This window comes from Lepidochelys kempii, chromosome 8, assembly GCF_965140265.1.
Source record: "Lepidochelys kempii isolate rLepKem1 chromosome 8, rLepKem1.hap2, whole genome shotgun sequence".
Taxonomy (NCBI): domain Eukaryota; kingdom Metazoa; phylum Chordata; order Testudines; family Cheloniidae; genus Lepidochelys; species Lepidochelys kempii.
Genome location: NC_133263.1, coordinates 64,433,096 through 64,453,722, shown reverse-complemented (window position 1 = coordinate 64,453,722; position 20,627 = coordinate 64,433,096). Strand labels below are relative to the sequence as shown.

The window sequence follows — 20,627 nt, the reverse complement described above, 5'->3', positions numbered from 1 at the left end:
AGCCGACTTGGACTCGCGGGGCCCAGGCTGTGGGGCTGTTTAATTGCTGTTTAGAATTCTGGGCTTGGGTTGGAGCCTGGGCTCTTGGGCCCTGCAGGGTGTGAGGGTAACAAAGCTCTGGTTCAAGCCCAAACACAGCAATGAAACAGGCCTGCAGCATGAGCCCTGTGAGTCTGAGTCAGCTAGCACGGGTCAGCTGTGGATTTTTCTTTGCTGTGTAGAGGTACCCTGAATGTGTCAAACATGGGTCTCTGCTAACCTTGAAAGTATTCTTTTATTTAAATGGTACTGTCACTGCATTGTTTAGGGAAATTTAGGAACTTGCTGAACTTGATCAGCATATAGTACCAGCTAGCCTCATTTCTACCAGCTCTTTTATTATTGTTATAGGTCTTAATGACAGTTGTAAGCCATAGTACTGGATGCAGGTGTTAGTCCACCCTGGGGAGAATCATGACTGGTATAGAGAAAGTAAATAAGGAAGTGTTATTTACGCCTTCTCATAGCACAAGAACTATGGGTCACCAAATGAAATTAATCGGCAGCAGGTTTAAAACAAACAAAAGGAAGTATTTCTTCACACAACACACGGTCAGCCTGTGGAACTCCTTGCCAGAGGATGTTGTGAAGGCCAAGACTATGGCAGGATTTTAAAAAGAACTAGATAAGGTCATGGAGGATAGGTCCATCAATGGCTATTAGCCAGGATGGACTGGGATGGTGTCCCTAGCCTCTGTTTGCCAGAAGCTGGGAATGGGCTACAGAGGATGGATCACTTGCTGATTACCTTTCTGTTCATTCCCTCTGGTGCACCTGGCATTGGCCACTGTCGGAAGTCAGGATACTGGGCTATATGGACCTTTGGTCTGACCCAGTATGGCCATTCTTATGTTCTAACTTATAGCCTTAAGTGACATCCAGGAAAATTCTTGGTCTAACTCACACAATAGCAATGTTCTGCCTGCTAGCTAAACCCTGCTGAGGTTAAGGTAGATAATTTCCTATGAATTGCTGGCTCTTTAACTTCCTTTATGGCTGAAAAGCATCTAATATTTATTAAGTCAAAAGGACTTAAGGAAAAAATAATTAAGAAACTCTGTGTGTGTAAGTAAGGAATGCTTTTATTTTTCTTTCATGCGCAAATTGCAAATTGTTTCATGCGCAAACAACAGTTATTTTTAGCCATTTTATAAATGTTAGTTGCTACACTGAGTTGTTTGAACAGAAGGTTTCCACTTTGCTTTGGAAAACTTGCTTTAGGACAATTATTTGTTTAAATGTTTTAAAAGCAGTGAAGGTCACTAAAGACTCCCATAACATTCAGGATTTAAAATGTTCCAAGATGCAATCTAAGCAATGTCTTTTATCCTTTCTTTCACCCCAAAACACACAATAAATCAATTATATGAGGGCACCATTTTTAACAAAGTGAATGCAGCACTGATGTTCAAAATCAGGACTTTCCTGCACTTTTGGGGACAGGTGGCAACTGCAAGTATACTTATTGTTAGGATTGTGATGGTTTTGTTTTATAGAGCTTTTTCATGAGTTAAAAATGCTGAACTTGATCAGCATATGGTACCAGCTAGCCTCATCTCTACCAGCTCTTTTGTTATCTTGTTATTGTTATAGGTCTTAATGACAGTTGTAAGCCATAGTTCTGGATGTAGGGGTTAGTCCACCCTGGGGAGAAGAGGGAGAAACAGCAGTGTGGATTATGGAAATATGAATTGATTTAAAAAGCAGCTCTCTTGTAATAGAATGGGGCTCAAAGAAAGACGGAGGAGAAGCTGGTGAAAAGACGATGGAATATGATGTGAAAATGATCATTTGAATGCCTTCCTTTTCATTCGCAGCTGCTGTTTCTGGTGAAAAGACATGCATTTGTATATCTTAAGGCTGGGTGAAAAAGGGCCAGATGAATGGAATTACTTGTTAGATATGTTTTCATTTTGAGTCAAATAAATTATGTGCATTTTAATAGACTGTGTGCATTTTACTAGACTGTATGCATATGTTAGCAGCTTTTTTATCATACAGCTGTAATATTAGGGACTACATTTTGTAAAAATGTTCTCTTCTGTGTGTGTTCAAGTAAGTACAGTATTAGCTTAATATTTGACAGTCCTTCAGATACAGCCTTCAAAATTTAATTATGTTAGTGGTTTGACCTATCCCTATAACCCTCAGTAATGTACAATCCAAAGAGGGAAAAATGTAGTCCATGGTCAGGTGTTGGATCAGTGATGATGAATCTTTTAGATCATCATTTTGAGCAAGAATGCCGAAAATAGTTACCTGGTGTCATTCTTAGTAGACTTCTATTGCTCTCACTCCATTCCAGTTTACTGCTTACTTTTCCCTTCATTCTACTCTTCTGCTACACTGTCTTCCCTCCCTTTTCAAGTCATTCTTTCCATTTTAGCTTTCATTGTATTGACATATTTTGTCCCTCCACTGGCAATTCTGTCTCCCTCTGCTTCAGGCCATCCACTGGGGTGGGTGGGGGTGTGTGCGTGCGTGTGTGTGTTCCAATTAGCTCCGCCTCCCTGGATATTTGACATTGAATGGAATACTCTGCATCACTTGGATGCATAGTTGTGACTCTACTATTGTACTTTTCTGGGATGGGCAGTGAGAAAGTAAGGTCATCTAATTGCTTTTGCTATCACTAGGGCAAAGTGTAACAGGTTTTAAGCTATGCTCATGAAATGTCTTTCCCCACTTGCTTCCCATTCCCACTTGGTGGTCCTCTCATCTTCATTTAATTTCTTTTGTCCTTTTTTCAACTTCAACTATGATAGCAGTATTTTGCACTGAAGAACACTGGTTCTCCCCAGTTAGTGATTCTAATTAAGTTGTATGATTCTAATTATGCTATGCCATAATAAAATTATGCATGACCTACATTGTCTGTAAAAAGTAATTAGAATCCTCCACCCATAACTGCTATTCTAATTTTGTGTGTTACATTAGTAATGTTGTTTGTTTGCTGTTGTTCTGCTGCTAAAATGTTCCTGGATAAAAGTTAATTTCCTTTAAAACTTAAGGGAAACGTCCTTATTTTTTAACTATTGTAATTTCATTGTGACCAGATCTGTCTCATCTATCTGCCTGTAATAACATGCATGTTACGTTAAGCACTATGGCTTTTGTGCTGGTGATGCTTGACAGGAGCCTTGAAACAACTTGCATTGGTTGTCAAAAATCTGTTTCATTGGTTGCATAGCCAAAACGCTTAGTGCTCTTGAGGTACTCCATTGGAGAAATACTATTTACAGGGGGGGAAACAGTGTCTGATTTGCAAAGAAAATAAGTTTAACAGTCCTGTACCTTCCACCCCAGGGAGTCCCCTTCGTCTTTTTCGCTTGATTTTTTATTTTCGACCTAATCCTGAATAATGATGTGTCCTTTCAGCTCTTTCTTTCAATGGGAATTGCAGGTGCTCTGCTGTTTTTAGTATTAGGCCCTTTTATGGGACAGTAACCAGACATAGTGGGGGTATGATCCATTTTTGACTCTCACTACTATATATTACTGTTCACTAGGAAGTGAGACTAGGACTCATTAACAAGTAAAAACTAAAATTCAAATTTATCATTTAACTTGAGACAAAGAAAAATAAACATGTTTGGGATTATTTAAAATAGTGGTTTCAAATATATAAAGTAATGAAAACAATACTTTAAATGTTAGATTCTGATCTTATTTCAAAAATGTACCTTCTACAGTAGCTTATTAAAATGTATAGTGATTAGTTACTACTAAAACTCTGGCTGTTTTCTACATTTTTTTTTACCAGTGTTAAATCAAAAATATTGATGCGGCTCAGTTTTTTTTGCAGATGATCTGTACTGTTAAACATAGTATACTTTTACTTTGTAGTTCAGTTGTACTCTGAAAAGTGACTCTGTGAAATTGGCACATTATTACTGACCTGTTTTTTGAGCGTATTCAAAGTAATATCTCCTTTACTGGCTAAAGTAAGTGTTTACTGTGTGTACTCTTTGCAGAACCAATACAGATATGGGAGAGTTGGCTGGATTCTGTTCCTTCTTTTGCATCATAAACAGAATAGTTAAGAAAGATTCTTTATCATCATCACCATCATTTGGGCCCTGAAAGAACCCAGCCTGAATTTCTGATGTCAGGATGAGGGGATAAGAAGTCTTTGTACTTGTAAACCTGAGCAGTTTTCACCTGAAAGTCATTGTGGGTTCATAAGTGTGGAATCCCTTGATGCTATTCTTACAATCACTTTTCAAAGTGAAACCACTGCTTTAAGATGGAGTTCTGAATATTTAAAGAAGGTAATAAGATTTGTGGATACTTACTCTGAGCCACTAACTTGAAATCTTGTAAAGGAGATTACAAACATTACCAGTGTAAACCAATAATCATATAGGAACTAATGAATTGAACTTTGTGCTCTTCTATGTGTATTCATTATATATACACCACTGAAGAGGCAAAGGAGAGCTTTGCAAAAAATCCTACTTTGTTAATGCTGGTTAAGCTCTACTAGTCTCAGCTTTGGGAACCTCGAGGCTTGTGTATGCAATGCTGCAGTCCAGTTCAGTGTGATTTGTAGAGCGCTCTAAAGTGTGGTACTCTAACTGCCCCATGTAGATCCTGCTGGGGCAAACAAAAAGATACCTAGTTTGCGTTACTGTAGACCTGTGTGATCATGAGAACAAGGTACCTTTTAGTTCCTGCCAGTAGTGTCTACATGGGACAGTTTAGCGCGCTCCGCAAATCACACCCCTGTAGTCTGGACACTGGCGCCTTATAGAAGGGTCGATCACGTCAATTATGTCTGCTCTAAGACAGATTAGATGACACAATGCTTAAAATGTGTGTGGCTATCTATACTAGAATGGAGCTATATCAGTATTAGCAACAGTGGGACATTTTGACTAGACTTATGTGATGTGGTACATTAGTACCCTCTCTGCTTGTGGAGAATGGTGAAAGGATTGTAACTACATGTTCGTCATGTTTTACTTCATGAAACATTCTGCAGACAATAATTACCTTTTTATCTTCAGTTTCAACTGCTTTTCAGATCAGTTTGTGAATAAAGCCAGAGATGCTGTCATTGAAGCTGTATACTGGTGAAGACACCCCTTTTCGTTTACTGGATGATAATAGAGGAATGTTTATTATCTTTTAGCAAGTGGAGAGCCCAGAGTTTTTATGAACCAGCAAGCAACATGGAAATTTTCTATCTTAGAAGATAATTATTGTCCACATAATAATCTATACAAGTGGCATTTGATGGAAGGGAGTACCCCCCCCCCCCCGACAATCCCCAGACCTCCCATATTGCTCAGGGAATAAGAATCTCACAAGCCAGAATCAAGAAAAAAAAACATCAGTAGAAGTTGCTTGTGGATGCATGATGTAAGAGACAGACTTCAGACTTTACTATACTAGCCCTGCAGTAACCCAGTGGTCTTTATCATACTCATGTTTGTTCACCAATAGTTACAACAGTTATTTAACTCTGTCTGAACATGCTCTCATGGAGAAGTCCTTTGTGGAATGCAGCGTTCTGACTCTCATGGTTTTATCATGAGTTCCATGGTATTTGGAGCTTTTTTTCCTCAAAGCCCCAGCTGCTTGACTCAGTTGATTACATGAGAATTCCAGAGTTTAAGAAGAGTAAGTTTCGAGCCCTGATGATTGCGCTCTGAACAAATAAAGTGCTATGAAGTGTTAATAAAATCAGGTGGCAGTTGCACAGGCAGCCTTAATTCTAGCATTACCTAAATTTTGTGTGCTTGACTCTGCAACCTTAACATTCTTTTAATGTAGTTTTTTATATGTAATTTAACAGATCTATTAAAAAAAAAAAGTGGAAAAAAACCAAATTCCTAAAAAACCCAAAAAACCCATCCTGCCTGGCCCCTGAGCTCCCGTTTGGGGAGGCTAGCCCCCAGCCCCTCCCTTGCTGTCCCCCCTCCCCCGCAGCCATGCCACTGTGTGGGCAGCGCTCTGGGCGGCAGGGCTGTGTGCTCATGCAGGGCAGCGCAGCAGCATGTCTGGCTCCGGCTGGGTGGCGCAGGTGCCAGACATGCTGCTCTGAGTGGCATGGTAAGGGGGCTGGAGCTGGGGGGTTGGGTAAGGGGTTGGGGGTTCCGGGGGGCAGTCGGGACAGGAAGCAGAGGCTGGTTTGATAGGGCAGAGGTTCTTGGGGGGACAGGGGATGGGGAACAGGGGGGGTTGGATAGGGGGTGGGGTCCTGGGGGCGGTTAGGGGCGGGGGTCCCAGGAGGGGGTGGTCAGGGGACAAGGAGTGGGGGGGGATTGGATGGGTGGGGGTCCTGAGGGGGGCAGGAAGTGGGGGGGGTCGGATGGGGGCAGGGGCCAGGCTGTTTGGGGAGGCACAGCCTTCCCTAACCAGCCCTCCATATAGTTTTGCATCCCAATATGGCCCTTGGGCCAAAACGTTTGCCCACCCCTGCTTTAAAACATCATCAGCAAACATATATTTCTTGAATGGTTCTTATTCCCAAACTGGGTCTCTTTTATGGCCTGCTGCCATTATAAGTTTTCCCTTCTAGTGAGAGAATGGTATGGTAGACCTCAGATCAATGAAGGCTACACTCAGAAGGACCTCAAGACTTCTGGAATATGCTGCTCAAACAGTTTCACTTTTTTTTCTACTGCCTGTCCCTCCCTTCTCACATTTATCTGCAGACTTCTTCTCCTTGTTCAGATCTATTCTGCCCCCAACAATCTTCTGTTCATTGAACTTTTTGAAACTTTGCACTTTTAGAGAGAGGTAAGGGATAGACTTTGTGTACACAATTTTGCAGCGGGACAGTAGGGTTGAGGTCTGTTATTTCTCACCTTTCTCTCTATATTTATTTATTTAAAACATTTTTGCTGTTAAAAAGCATGTTATCTCTGGAGACACAAATCCACAGTTTGAGAACTGCAAAACTAAGCATTTCTGATGGCATCTTCCAGACTGAGCACTGAGTCCCATTGGGTAAATGGAAAGATTAACCTAACTAATCTATACAGAAGCCCCTGGAACCACATAAGATTGGGTCCCTAATCCATGAACTATTGGAACTCATTTACAAAATTTTCTTAAACATTACAAGAATATATTGTCTCATACTATAGAATTAGAATATATAATCCCTATTCCATGATGAGATATCTTTGAGCTATAATGTATCTTAATTAAAACTATCTTTCAATAGGTTTTTTCCTCAAAAAGCATTTTATCAAAAAAATCCGATTTAAATAAAAATCAATTTTTTTTAAATCATTGATTTTTATCCACCCTGCATTCTAGTCTGTTAATTCCTTCTGTTTCCTCCATGATTCCGCTCCCAATAGGGAGAGCATTGAGAGTTCAGGAGAGATAGTCTGCTTTAATATCTTGTGCCTGGTACCACAGCAGCTCCTGACCGCTGGGAGGAGCAATTGTAGGACAAGTGCAGTTCCGCCCTTGCAGCCTGGGCTGGAGCATACTCAGTGTAGATGGAGTCTTTGTGGAATTTAGCTTCCAGAGTCTAACATATCTCTACTGGCCATGTAAAAACTGAGATTTTTCTGAGGCTCACAATTTGGTGGTATGACAAGAGTGATTAAGTTATTTTTATTTTTCTCAAAATTTCAGTGGGCTGTTCTTGTTCTTTTTTTGTTTTTAAAATAAATTACTATTTCAATAAAAACATTTCCTTTTGAGGTAAAATTATCCCTTTTTAGGGTTGGATTTGTAGAAAAAGCAATCACTTAGTTTTTTTCATGTATCTTTTGCCGAGATTCACACAGATGATTGTTAAAGGACAATGTTATGAATCATTCTGTGTTTGGTAGCATTGTACCAAACTTAAAAATGCAAATCAAATCATTTGAAAGTATGAGCAAAAGTTTGTTTCCCTTTTTTCTGTTTTTTTTTAATATATTAAACAATCCATCCAAAGAATGACATTTATTTTTTAAAAAACCTTAAAATGTATGAGCTTTTGGAGTAAACTTGGTACATTATTACTTCTGGACAGTGCTGCAGCTGCTGTTTGTATGTTTCGTGGCAGGTTAGTGGTGGTTGATTTTTGGCTCCGAAGTCCCACCTCTGTACTGACAACTTTCTTTTGTGGCATCCTCTGTGTCACTCGAGGCTGTTGTCTTCCTTTTGGCTAGGCAGCTGGGACTCCTCCTTCCTGCTGGTTTCCTGACTAGGCTGTGCCCCAATGCTCTGCAAAGCAAAGAGAGGAGCCAGGATGTGGAACCCTAACTCTGAATTTCCAGATTTCAGACCTTTTGGTTTTTCCATAAATGTAATCTAAAGTCTGGAATTTCCTGGCTTTCATGGATTTAATTTGGATTTTTTAATGTTCTGATATTTTTAGCAGAAGTAAATGATAATGTCTTTGACATTTAACAGTTTTTTTTCCTGGGAATTGCCTGATAAGGTGTACTGAGACCTTATCTCTGTACTATTAACAGTGTTGCTATCTATCCTGCTTCCATAGAACAGTGCAGTGGTCTGACCAGTGCATTTCTCTTGCATGCGAGAATTGTCAGGCTGGGCTAAATAGCTCTCTTCCTTCATCTCTCCACTGCTAGGGGATAATTTTATGATTCCCTCTTCTCTGCTCTCCTTCTGTTAGGTTCATGCTCCTCTGTGTGTGTCTCATACAGAGGGGGTGACCGAGAAGCCAGCAGAGGAAGATCAGAGAGAGGACTGAGCTGCCTGGCTTTGCATTGGCCATCTTACTTGGCAGTATCAGGGTTTCACACTGCTAGGGGCTTAATGGTGAAGGACTCAAACGTGAGAAGTTTGGCCTTGATCCAGCAAAGAACTTAAGCATGTGCTTAACTTTAAGCATCTGAATAATTTCACTGATGTCACCGGATCAGGCCTAGGTGCTCAGCACAATAACAGCCTTTAGTGTGGCTTTTTTAATGGACAAAGGAGGAATAAAAAAATGGTAGGAACTCTGAAGAAAGGAATTGCTGTGGAGAGGGGAAAGGTTGGAATAAAGCTGGGTGGGTCCCAAGAAACAAGAAAGTTGAGAGTTGGAGGGAAAGAGACATGAGGGAGTTCCAAGAGGGGAAAGAGCTCGGGGGCAGGAAGACCAAAGGAAACACTACCAGGATGACACCCAAACAGGGCATTTTACAGTGGAGAAAGAGAGAAACAGGGAGTGCAAGGAGGAAGAAAGGAAGAGTTGAGAGAGAAATAGGTGAGATGTCCTGGAATACAGGAGAGAACAAAGAGCAGGACCTGAGCAGCAGCAGCTGTATTCAGCAACATGGGAAAAAGCAAGGAGGTACAAAATAGAATGGGGTGGATGTGTAAGAGGTAAACAATTGAGAGAAGAGGAGTTGCTTTCTTTCAAAAAAGAGAAAAGGAGGTACAGAAAAATGAAGGAGAGTTTAAAAAAAAAGACTGAGGGGGAAAAAAGCCTTAGGCAGAAATGAGAAAAGGAAAAATAACATGGTGAGAAAGAAAAAGGAAATAACGAAATAGAATAAGTGAGGGGGTAGTGAGGAAAGAAGATGTAAAAACCTGTCACTTCTAAGTTAGTGATTTTTATTTATGCTCCTATATGTGATAATATTTCCCTAGCAGATGTCCTGTCTCTCTGCAAGTTTATGGAGATGGTTAGTTATTTTGAGCACCTGTTATATGAATATTGTTTGCTATCTCATCTCAGTTCTGTAGTTAAATAATTGGTGTTGTCATGGTTGCTACTTTTTAAAAAAAATATTTCCCCCCTCTCCCCTGGGCAATTCTGAAATGTTTCTGGAGTGGACCTAGTGTACCTGTCTCTTGGTGTAGGATTAATCCCTTCTTCCTAAAGGGACACATTCTCTTTTCTATTTCTTTGCTTATAATTAGGGTTCAGAGTAACAGCCGTGTTAGTCTGTATTCTCAAAAAGAAAAGGAGTACTTGTGGCACCTTAGAGACTAACCAATTTATTTGAGCTTAAGCTTTCGTGAGCTACAGCTCACTTCATCGGATGCATACTGTGGAAAGTGTAGAAGATCTTTTATACACACAAAGCATGAAAAAATACCTCCCCCCACCCCACTCTCCTGCTGGCAATAGCTTATCTAAAGTGATCACTCTCCTTATAATGTGAATGATAATCTAGTTGGGCCATTTCCAGCCCAAATCCAGGTTTTCTCCCCCCCACCCCCACACACAAACCCACTCTCTTGCTAGGTAATAGCTTATCTAAAGTGACGACTCTCCTTACAATGTGTGTGATAATCAAGGTGGGCCATTTCCAGCACAAATCCAGGGTTTAACAGGAACGTCTGGGGGGTGGGGGGGTGTTAGGAAAAAACAAGGGGAAATAGGTTTCAGAGTAACAGCCGTGTTAGTCTGTATTCGCAAAAAGAAAAGGAGTACTTGTGGCACCTTAGAGACTAACAAATTTATTTGAGCATGAGCTTTCGTGAGCTACAGCTCACTTCATCAGATGCAAATAGGAAATAGGGGAAATAGGTTACCTTGCATAATGACTTAGCCACTCCCAGTCTCTATTCAAGCCTAAGTTAACTGTATCCAATTTGCAAATGAATTCCAATTCAACAGTTTCTCGCTGGAGTCTGGATTTGAAGTTTTTTTTGAAGTTTTTTTGTTGAAGAATTGCAACTTTCATGTCTTATCACTTTAGATAAGCTATTACCAGCAGGAGAGTGGGTTTGTGTGTGTGTGTGTGGGGGGGGGGGGTGAGAAAACCTGGATTTGGGCTGGAAATGGCCCAACTTGATTATCATTCACATTGTAAGGAGCGTGATCACTTTAGATAAGCTATTGCCAGCAGGGGAGTGGGGTGGGGGGAGGTATTTTTTCATGCTTTGTGTGTATAAAAGATCTTCTACACTTTCCACAGTATGCATCCGATGAAGTGAGCTGTAGCTCACGAAAGCTTATGCTCAAATAAATTGGTTAGTCTCTGAGGTGCCACAAGTACTCCTTTTCTTTTTATGATTAGGGTGGTCACCTCGTTGAGGGTCTGCTTGTTTTCTTAAGGCCCAGTATTGTGTTGTGGATCCAACACAGAACCAGTTGGAATGGTACTGTTCCTTTTCTTAAAAAGAAAAAAAAATGTTTGAATTTTTGAATTGAATGGGAAAATGGATTTTCCTGCCTCTGATAAAGTTCAGTTCTGGATACATAAAGCATCCCTGCTAGGAAAGATAGAGGTGCTTTGAAAAAGCCAGTCGCCAATGCCCCCAACCCTCATCCATCCCATTAAAATACAACAGATAGTGCATACTGGCAGCATATATTATAAAAAGAAAAATAAATAAATTTCTCTGATGGTATACCTGCAAATCCCCACCCAACACATTTTAAAAGTTAATCAGTTCAAACAGTGTGCTTGTACCAAGTAACATGTTTACTATAGTTTTAAAGAATCAAGAACAAAGAATTCTAGCAAGTTCACCATACTCAAATTTGGTGTAGTATTCGGCCTTGTCTGTGTGGGAAAATTTTGTCAGTTCTACTGGTGTACTTAAACTCCTTCCAAAGTGTCATAAACTAAGCTGGAAAAAGGCACTCTTATATTGGAATGAGAGTGTTTAAATAGTGGGTTTTGCTGGTATAACTAAATTCACACCTAAGCTACATTGGTATAACTTTCCCATGTAGACAACACCTTAGTCTCCATTCATTTATAGTTAGGTGCCAGTGTTTTTTGTTTAAAGAAAAATATAAATTTGTACATTTCCAAGTTACCTTTCCCATCAGTCTGCACACCTTTCTGTTTGTTATACATGCTTTATTGTTTAATGTAATAGTCTCTCCTTTCAAGTTGGTAAATCAACTATCAAAATTCCATTATGCATTTCAGACTCCAACTTTCTGAATATGACACAATTTGAACTTCTTTGTTTATAGTGGATCATAAATCTGCTTTTTAGGATAACATTGGGGTGAGCAAAGAATATATCTTACAAAACCTTTATGAAAATGTATTGTATAGACATTATGAGTGAAATCCTGGCTCTGTTGAAGTCCATAGGAGTCTTGCCATTGACTTAAATAAGGCCAGGATTTCACCCTATATTTTTAGCCATTTGTGGTGGTCTGGTTGGGAAGGGTTTTAGTACTTTTAGTGTCTGACTAAGAGAAAATCTGATTGATCTCACTCTTGATGATTGTTTTTGCACAAAACGAAGATTAATTAAAGGATTTTGCATTTCTGAGTATTGATTTGTGTAAGTTAATGAAGATCCTCTTCTCTTTGCTGATGACTTCCATTATTAAAATTCCAGCCTTTTCCTTCCTAGCTAGTAATGAATAAAGCTACATTTTAGTCACAGGTATTTTTAGTAAAAGTCATGGGCAGGTCACGAGCAGTAAACATGACTTGTACTATATACCCCTAACTAAAAGTTGGGCTGGAGGGCTGCAGATGCTCTGGGAGGGCAGTCCGGGGGCGCCGCGGGTGCTGGGGGGAGGTGGGCAGCGGCGCACAGCCCAGGAGCTTCGTTGATGCTGGTGGGGGGGGGGGGGAATGGGCAGAGGTGGTGCGTGGCCCGGGACCCCTGCTGGTGCTGGATGGGGAGGGTTGGCAGGGCTGGGAGCTCCTCAGAAGTGGCTGGCATGTTCCTACAGCTCCTAGTGGGAGGGAGGGATGGGGGGCTCCAGGCACTGCCCCCGCAGTGAGCGCCGGCTTCACAGCTCCCATTGGCCGGGAACTGCAGCCAATGAGAGCTGCAGGGGTAATGCCTGCAGGAAGGAGCAGCACGCAGAGCCTCCTGGTCCCTCCACTAGGAGGTGCAGGGATATACCAGCCGGTTTCGGGGAGCCCCCCAAGCTAACCGCTGCCCCGTACCTCAACCCTCTGTGCCAGCCCTGAGTGCCCTCCCACACCCAAACTGCTGCTGCTGCACCAGCTGCTGCAGAAGTCACAGAGGTCACAGAACCTTCGTAATGAATGTTATGCCAGTCGTCTAACTGAAAGGGCAGACCAGTAATATTTTCCAAAGGCAATGCTGTGAGTTGGCAGGAGAATTTCCTACAACAGATGGTCATCATCACCTGTACATTAAGCATCATTCTTATATTCCTCAGCTCTACTTGCTTTGGATGATGCATATACCATGGTGATGGATGCCATATAATAATAACCCAGATAGATAGACGTACAGGTAAGCAAGAAAAAGAAAATCATTCTTATATTTCGGGTGCCTGCAGTGGCTTTCTCCACAGAAGAGATCTCTGTTTGTGGGAAAGCTGGAGGAATGGTAAGGTGTGGTCAGTGAAATTGTGAACTGCCAGGAACTACTGGACTGTAATCCCCATGGGAGGTGCAATATCTGCTACAACATTATATAAATAAATAGACTATGCTGAGATGCTTCATGCCCTGCCTCTGGAATGAGAAAGTGACTTCCATTCCCCTTCTACTTGGGCTTTGCACAGGGGACTGGGCTTTCGCCCACAGAGTGTGATATTTCAGGAAAATAAATCTACCCTTTTTGTAGTTGAGGGATTTTTGAAGCTTGCATAACTGCACTAATGGTTTTGTTAATGTTTATATGTATATACAGAAAGTTTTCTAAAGAGTGAGGTAGTTGCCTGTTTTAACAACAAAGTTAATTTGTTTACGCAAATATTAACAAAAATTCCTATTTTTAAAGGCAACAATGTTACTGCTTTTAGCATTAGCTAATACGTTGCAAAATAATTTTATTTCCCACGTTAAACAGTCAATACTCTTCTGGAAGCACGCAAATCTAACATTACAGTTTCCATAAATGAAAATAATCCACTAGAAGCTAGAATTAAGGATATTTCTTAGTGTTTGAAGATTCATGTAACTTTTTCATCAAAGAAGAATAAATATTTTTATTAAACCTTTAAAATAAAAGGGGATATAAATTAGTGTAGTGCTCTTTTTCTAATGAGTACACCTCTTTCTGTCCAATAAGCAGGTATGTCTTAGGTGCAGGCCCGTGGAAATGAAGATCGATTAGAAAACTGAGTTCAAGTTTCATTCAGGAGAAAGGGTCACTGTACAATAAGTGTCAATTTTGAATCATAGAATATCAGGGTTGGAAGGGACCTCAGGAGGTCATCTAGTCCAACCCCCTGCTCAAAGCAGGACCAGTCCCCAATTTTTGCCCCAGATCCCTAACTGGCCCCCTCAAGGATTGAACTCACAACCCTGGGTTTAGCAGGCAATGCTCAAACCACTGAGCTATCCCTCTTTAAATATGTTTTAATACTTAATATGTATGAATACATGTATAACATGATTATTTACAATTAATACACCCCAACAGTGTTTAGAAGACACCTAGAAAGCATCTTAGATGCATCTTATTTTCCCACTTTTTAAAAATCTGAATAGTACCTGTAATTAAGGGAGAAAACTGAGCCCTGGAAGCTAGGTAGGACTTCCAGCTATTGATCTGTGTAAACCCAGCTTACACTGTCAGGGGAGAAGCAGTCAACTGCTGAGCTGCTTTGTCACTGACATAAGCTGAGAGAGGATTTTTTTGTCTATACTGTTTATACACCAGTCTATAGACCTGCTGGCTGGTTGAATTTTAAAGAGTGCGGAGGTTTAAAGACTTGTCCCCTGAGGGATGCTCCTGCCAGTTGGGAAGCGAGCTGAGGCTGTGTTTTGCAGAAGTTGTGTGTGTGTATGTGTGTGCTGCTCAGGGTGGGGGAGGGGTGGGAGGCAGCGCAATGGGAAAGTACTGTAGTTCATCTGAGTCTCAAAAATGTTGCAAAATGTACTGATGATTTTTATGTTGTGCTAATATCTTTCTTTTGTTTCCTTCTTTATGCAGTAATTTATTTTTTTAAAAAAAGCTCCAATGGGAAACTTAGATGAATATTGGAAATGCATTTCCTTCCCTATTTTAAATAAGCCCTATAGTCACCAAGCAGCAATTAATATTGTTGATAGTAAGACAAAAATGATGCTTTAAACTAAGATGTATATTAAAAGTGAAAATGGTTGAAGGTACCTGTGTTGAGCTTTATTACCTGAGGACCGCAAATTTAAAAATGAAATTATTTCTTTGAAAAAAGAAAATTAAAATTTTGTGAACCTGAAACAATGATCTATTTGAAAATTAATATATTACAAGTTTGGACTGTTTTTTTTCTTTAGTTTGTGTTTTTTGGTTTTGTTTTATTGCTTGTTTTCTGCTTTGTGTGTGTGTGTGTGTGTTTTATTCCCTGCAATTTCCACATTGGCCCCTTGCTGCCAGCCGAAACAGAGACTGAACAGCAGTCTCTTCGGAGAATATTATATGTGCTACTACACAGAAAGAGATTTTCCATAATCAAGAGAGTTAGTATCCTTCCCCAAAACACAGCATATTACTTTCATCCTATTCTTTATCTCTGTTATCACACAGAGTGAAAGTCTCATAGCTGCTCCAGAACTCATAGGCTTTTTCATTCTTACTGTATGCACTAATGTAGTGGTCTACCAGGGCACACGCTATAGCCTTGAAAAAAGCTGTACACATTTCACTCATGCAATGTTTACAGAGTTTTAAAATATACAGACCTTGCTGGTTAATATATTAATATTTTTCTATGGGTGTTTTACACTGTGTAAAACCAGGCAAATACTTAAGATAAGGCAGTACAATTCAGTATAATTCAGTACAGTGCACAGGAATTTAACTGCATGACTTTCAGGATATGGGAGTTGCTGTCCCATCCTGCAAAGTGCTCAGCATTCTTTCACTTGAGTGAGTTTTGAGGGTTCTCAGCACCTTGTAGGTCAAGCACCTAAATCCTGACCCTTGGCACTGGAAGTTTGGAACCTACACACTCAGTCCTGCAAACACTCACTTAGCGGGATGACTGATACAGGTACCTTTATGTACATAAATGCTGGCAGGTTTGGTATAGTAAGCAAGTGCTGCACATCGCTGACCCAACTACATTTCATCATCAACAACCTTCCCCCTAAGTTTAAACATTTCACACAGGACTTGTTTTCCCAACTGGTTTGCTGTAAGCAAGAAAATAAATACCGTTTTTTGGATCTTATATGATCAGTATTATACATTTATTCAGATTTGCTGACAGCTGATCTGTTAGCTCTGATTTTTCTAGAGAGAGATCTTGTACTTCTTAAAAACATTAGGACATTTTTATATTTGAATTAACACATTTTATTTGCCACTAAACAGCTTCTTAAATAAAAATGTCCAGAAAAGAAACACAGTATCCATTACATGATGATCTGAACACTGCAGGGATGGTCTTACTTTTAATTAATTAATAATGAGGTTTGCTTGTGAATGCCTTACTGCTCTACTGAAGGGATAACTGCATAAATTTCTACTTTATACCAACAGAAGATTTTCATCGTTTTCAGCATTTGACTATGAAACACATATAGAGTTGTTATACCTCTCAGTAATTCATTCTGCTGCCAACTTCATTCCCTTTTCTCTGCCTGCATTTTAATTGAAACAACATTTGTATTTTTGAGCCAGGATCTGTCAGAAGTCCCTGTGGCTAGTCTGTGGTACAAGTAGCAGCAGACGTGGCTTACCCATATGGTGCAGTGCTTCTTGTAAAATCCATATGGCCTTGTTGAAGGGAATCCCAGCGGGGATGTGAAGGGTGTTAATACCCTTCAGGCCAGGCCTTTCCCTCCTGGGGCTTCTATGGCATTGTCTTTGCAATCTGCCAAAGCACAAACTTAATTCCTTTTTAATAATCAATTATTTCAGTCCAGGAACGTGTGCTATATTTCTTGCAACCAAATATTTCTTTAAAATGTTTTTTCTAGCAAACAGTATAACAGAAATACTTAAATAAAATGTCATTTTAAAATCCTAACATTATTTCTTTAATCTGTATTTACAGGAGGTGCTGCAGAGTGTGCCGAAGTTCTGCTTTCCCTTTGACGTTGAAAGGTTTGTAGTACAGTGATCATTTATTTAAAAATATTTAACTCAGTGTATTCTAAATTATATATCTATTTAGTGAAGATGAAAATAACTTTTTGAAAGTCTAGACTTAAAGAAATAAGAACAAAATAAAATGCACTGCATCCTCTAGTCTTGCACCTGGAGGTGAAAAGAATAAAGACTAAACATTTTCTCCTTTGTTCTCGAAGTATGTATTTAGGCACTAGTAGAAAAATATCACAGTATAATACACCCTTGCTAGGATTTTAAGAATTCTCTTTTGATATAGAGCTGCATCCTGGCTCCCAACTTCCTCCAGCCCAATTGTAAACACCATCTGTGTAATATAACTATACAAGATAATTTCCTCCCAATAAAGAAATGGTGCAATATACTGAAATATAAAAACTCACTTGCAGTTTTAAAAATAACCCATGGTTTGTGTTTCACCTTATATAAGAATTAAAAGAACTTCAATTACATGCCAGTAACTGAATGTGCACGGTCAGCAATGGATTTTTCTGAGGGTAGATTCAAGACCTTTGTTTGTAAATGGTAGTTCACCTTCCTTATATTGGTTTTAGTGTGGCTTCCACATGCCAGTTGCCACTCATTTCAAATGTTTGTACAAGATATTTTTTATAAGCACCAAATATTTATTTTACTTCATCAAAATGTTTGATCATGAGTTTAATGATTATTAATTTAACCAACTGTGTAGATTTGTAGTTTGGGAAATTCACATTGTGTCTGTCTGTGAGTCAGTTGATACTGTGTTACCAGTAGAAGCTTGGTTTGTACAATTAATGAATGTGCACCCAAGTAGCCTTCAGATTTCGCTGGTCTCAATGGTATTAGCATCAGTTGCATGATGGGATTCAAAGAGAAGGGTCCCCAAAGGTGTTACAATTTAGGAAACAGAAGACAGTAAAACTAATGTGTATATGGGAGCGAAGAAGGGCTTGGAAGAGAAGACAGGTGCAACATAGAACCTTACAAATACATGTTATGTGATAGTAAACTTGGTCACCTAATCTCTTAGATGTTGCGCTTCAGTTGAGTTGTTTGGCTTTTGAACTGGTTAAACACGCAATCCCTTACACAAGTTTTATGACTCACGCAACACTGTTGATGATATTTTGTATTCGTGCATTAAAGCCTGTACGTTCTTGAGCTTACAGTATGTACGAGTATCTGTTTCAAGTTAATAGTGAAGGTGTGGCATGGAAATCAACTTTGGAGATGACAGAAGCGGGTGAGGTTCTGTTGCTGCCATCCAGTGGCAAAAACTTAGCCAGTAGCAGTAAATAAATGATTTCCACAAATTGCTGTGTGTGATTGTTAGCTATTAACAGGCAAACCAATGTCTGTAGTTTAGGTTACCTAGCATTTCCATTTTAAAGGCTCTTGTTCAGTTTACTGTTTTCTCAAAGTTTTACCTGTTGGGCTGAGGTTTGGTAGGTGTGCTCTGTGCAGGAGTGAGGAAAAGAAGCATTTATTTTTGCTAAGAAAATTTTGTTGTGAACTGTTTTTTTTTAAATGGCTGTAGTGCCCAAATACAAGATAATGGAAAATTGAAATTTGTCAGGGACATATTCCCTAGGTCATAGATGTGCCAGTCATTGGTTTGGTGGATTTAATTTGGACAAGTTATAAAGATTTAAAATGTTCATTTTGTGCATACTGGTTTATTCTAACCAGAAAACTAAGAAACTCCCAAACTTTCTTCTGACAATGTACACACATGATTATATACATGTAGTAAAAATTTTCATTGAAAAGGTGACCTCTCAGAGTGCCATTGGGTGTGCTTTTTTGTGTGTTTAAATAAGTAGAATGGAATCTCAGGCTTTATAGTTAGAACATTCTGGAAAACAGTTCTTGAAGGAACATATGAACGGAGGCATGGCTCTGAAGGAGTCCTGCCGTTATACATATAAAATAGAAAGATACAAATAATTTGAGGCAAGAGCTCTTGTCTCATTGATTCTCCATATTGCACATTATAGAGAGTTCTGTGACTCTCTTGTATGATATGATGGAATTAAATTCTTTCTTCTTTGTTTATATTAAAAGTGGAAATTCCATAAAAAGAGTAGATTAATAATTTTTAAAGTTAAAATTTTTAAATGACAAGGTACCTTGCACATCCTAAATGTTACGATGAAGTCTTAATTGTGTAATCACATATTACATCTTTCCACAGGACACCTTCCTAATTCTGTGCACAAACTGGATAGTGAATGAGGCAAGGCTATGTAGTGAATTGGGCTGAGTCTTGCCTTATTCACCATACTAGTTGTATGGTTTGTCACAAATGAGGTAAGAGCCTGCAAGAAAGGGAAGATAAAGGTAATAGACTGGGATCTATTGTGGGTTCTGTTTCTGCCTCTGCCACAGGTTTCCTGTATGATCTTGAACTTACTCTTTGTTCCTCAGACTGGGATTTGTAAAGTGGTGATAATATTTGTCAGCCTGTTGACATAAAGCCTGTAGTGATGTGAAGATAAATTATTCAAGGTGTGTGAGGCTCTCAGATACTTGATGAGAACCCTGGGAAAGCCTATAAAAGGTTGTGTGCTTCAACCTTAATGTTCATTTGATGCAACATTTTTGTATTTACTATATAATGTTGTTTTCCTGGACAGAAACTCCACATTATAAACTTTTACATACTGACCTAGTCACCTCAAAGAAAGGTCACTGTTAATGTTTTGAGAGCATCCCATGGACTTTTACTGTGTAGGCCAGTGTAACTAAGTGTACCTCAGAGATACTAGTCTTGAGGGAAGAAGGTGATAGAAGATTACTTTTTTGAGCCAGTGGCAGTAGCTTCCCACAGAAAGATCTGATACCTCCTTCCTGGGCCCGGAAGGGTAAACACAGGGCTGTTGTTAAGGTCTCCCACTCACCCACGTAGGCAGAAGCAGGAACTAGAGCTGCTTTCGGATTCAGCACACTCACAATAGGTGGAATTAGGGAATTTCTCAACATGTTTGTGAATGTGGTATTTTGCTTGGTCACTAGCATTGGGAACCAAATGGCTCAGTTTGCAGATAACAAAAGGAGTTTGTGTAGGTGCATGAAATATCTCATTTGTGTATGTCATGTGCCAAAAATGAATGCATTATCAGATCTGTTATCCAGCACTGCATGCGTACACCAGATTGTTGTCATCCAGTTACTCAAAAGTACTGGACTATTGCCTTTGGGCCAAATCCTACATCTAGTACACAGCTTCTGGATACCCCAGATTTAGAGGGAAGATCTGTGTGGAGGGAGGGGCGTGGGTGCAGAGTCTTCATCAGGCCACTAAGCATCAGTAGGGCAACTCTGCAGCAGCTTGAGGTTGCAGTAGCCCCAGGTACTCTTACTTCCAACTCTTGCAGGGTTGAGGAATAGCCGGTGGATGACTGTAGTTAGGGACCAGCTCCCTTGCCTAGCTATTTCATCAGCTCACTATGTAAAATTTCTGAGTGCTGGGGCGCAAGGTGGTGGGTTACGTGGTCCAGAATCTTTGCAGTGGTCCACTTTGCGGTGGAACTGCATCAATTCTGCTACAGCCAGGGTATTCTGATACCATAATCTTTGCCTCTTTAATGTATTTGTTTTTGTATAGAATGCTCTTTTGGGATGAAAACTTAAAAAAAAAAAAACAACCAAAACCATAAACACATAAATAAGGCTAGGTGAAGCGGGGCAGATGTGGTAAATACTTAAGACATTATTCCTTCTAATTTTCA

The 20,627-nt window shown here is 39.8% G+C and overlaps 1 protein-coding gene across 4 annotated transcripts in view; it reads left to right on the top strand.

Moving 5' to 3' along the window:
• The window catches only part of DENND1B (DENN domain containing 1B), a 244,789-nt gene that overhangs the window by 81,689 nt on the left and 142,473 nt on the right, over window positions 1-20,627 (top strand). For all 4 annotated transcript variants that reach the window (XM_073356748.1, XM_073356747.1, XM_073356749.1 and 1 more), the window contains one exon: window positions 16,841-16,890. In XM_073356748.1, the coding sequence (XP_073212849.1) occupies window positions 16,841-16,890 (50 nt within the window). The remainder of the gene's footprint in view (window positions 1-16,840; window positions 16,891-20,627) is intronic.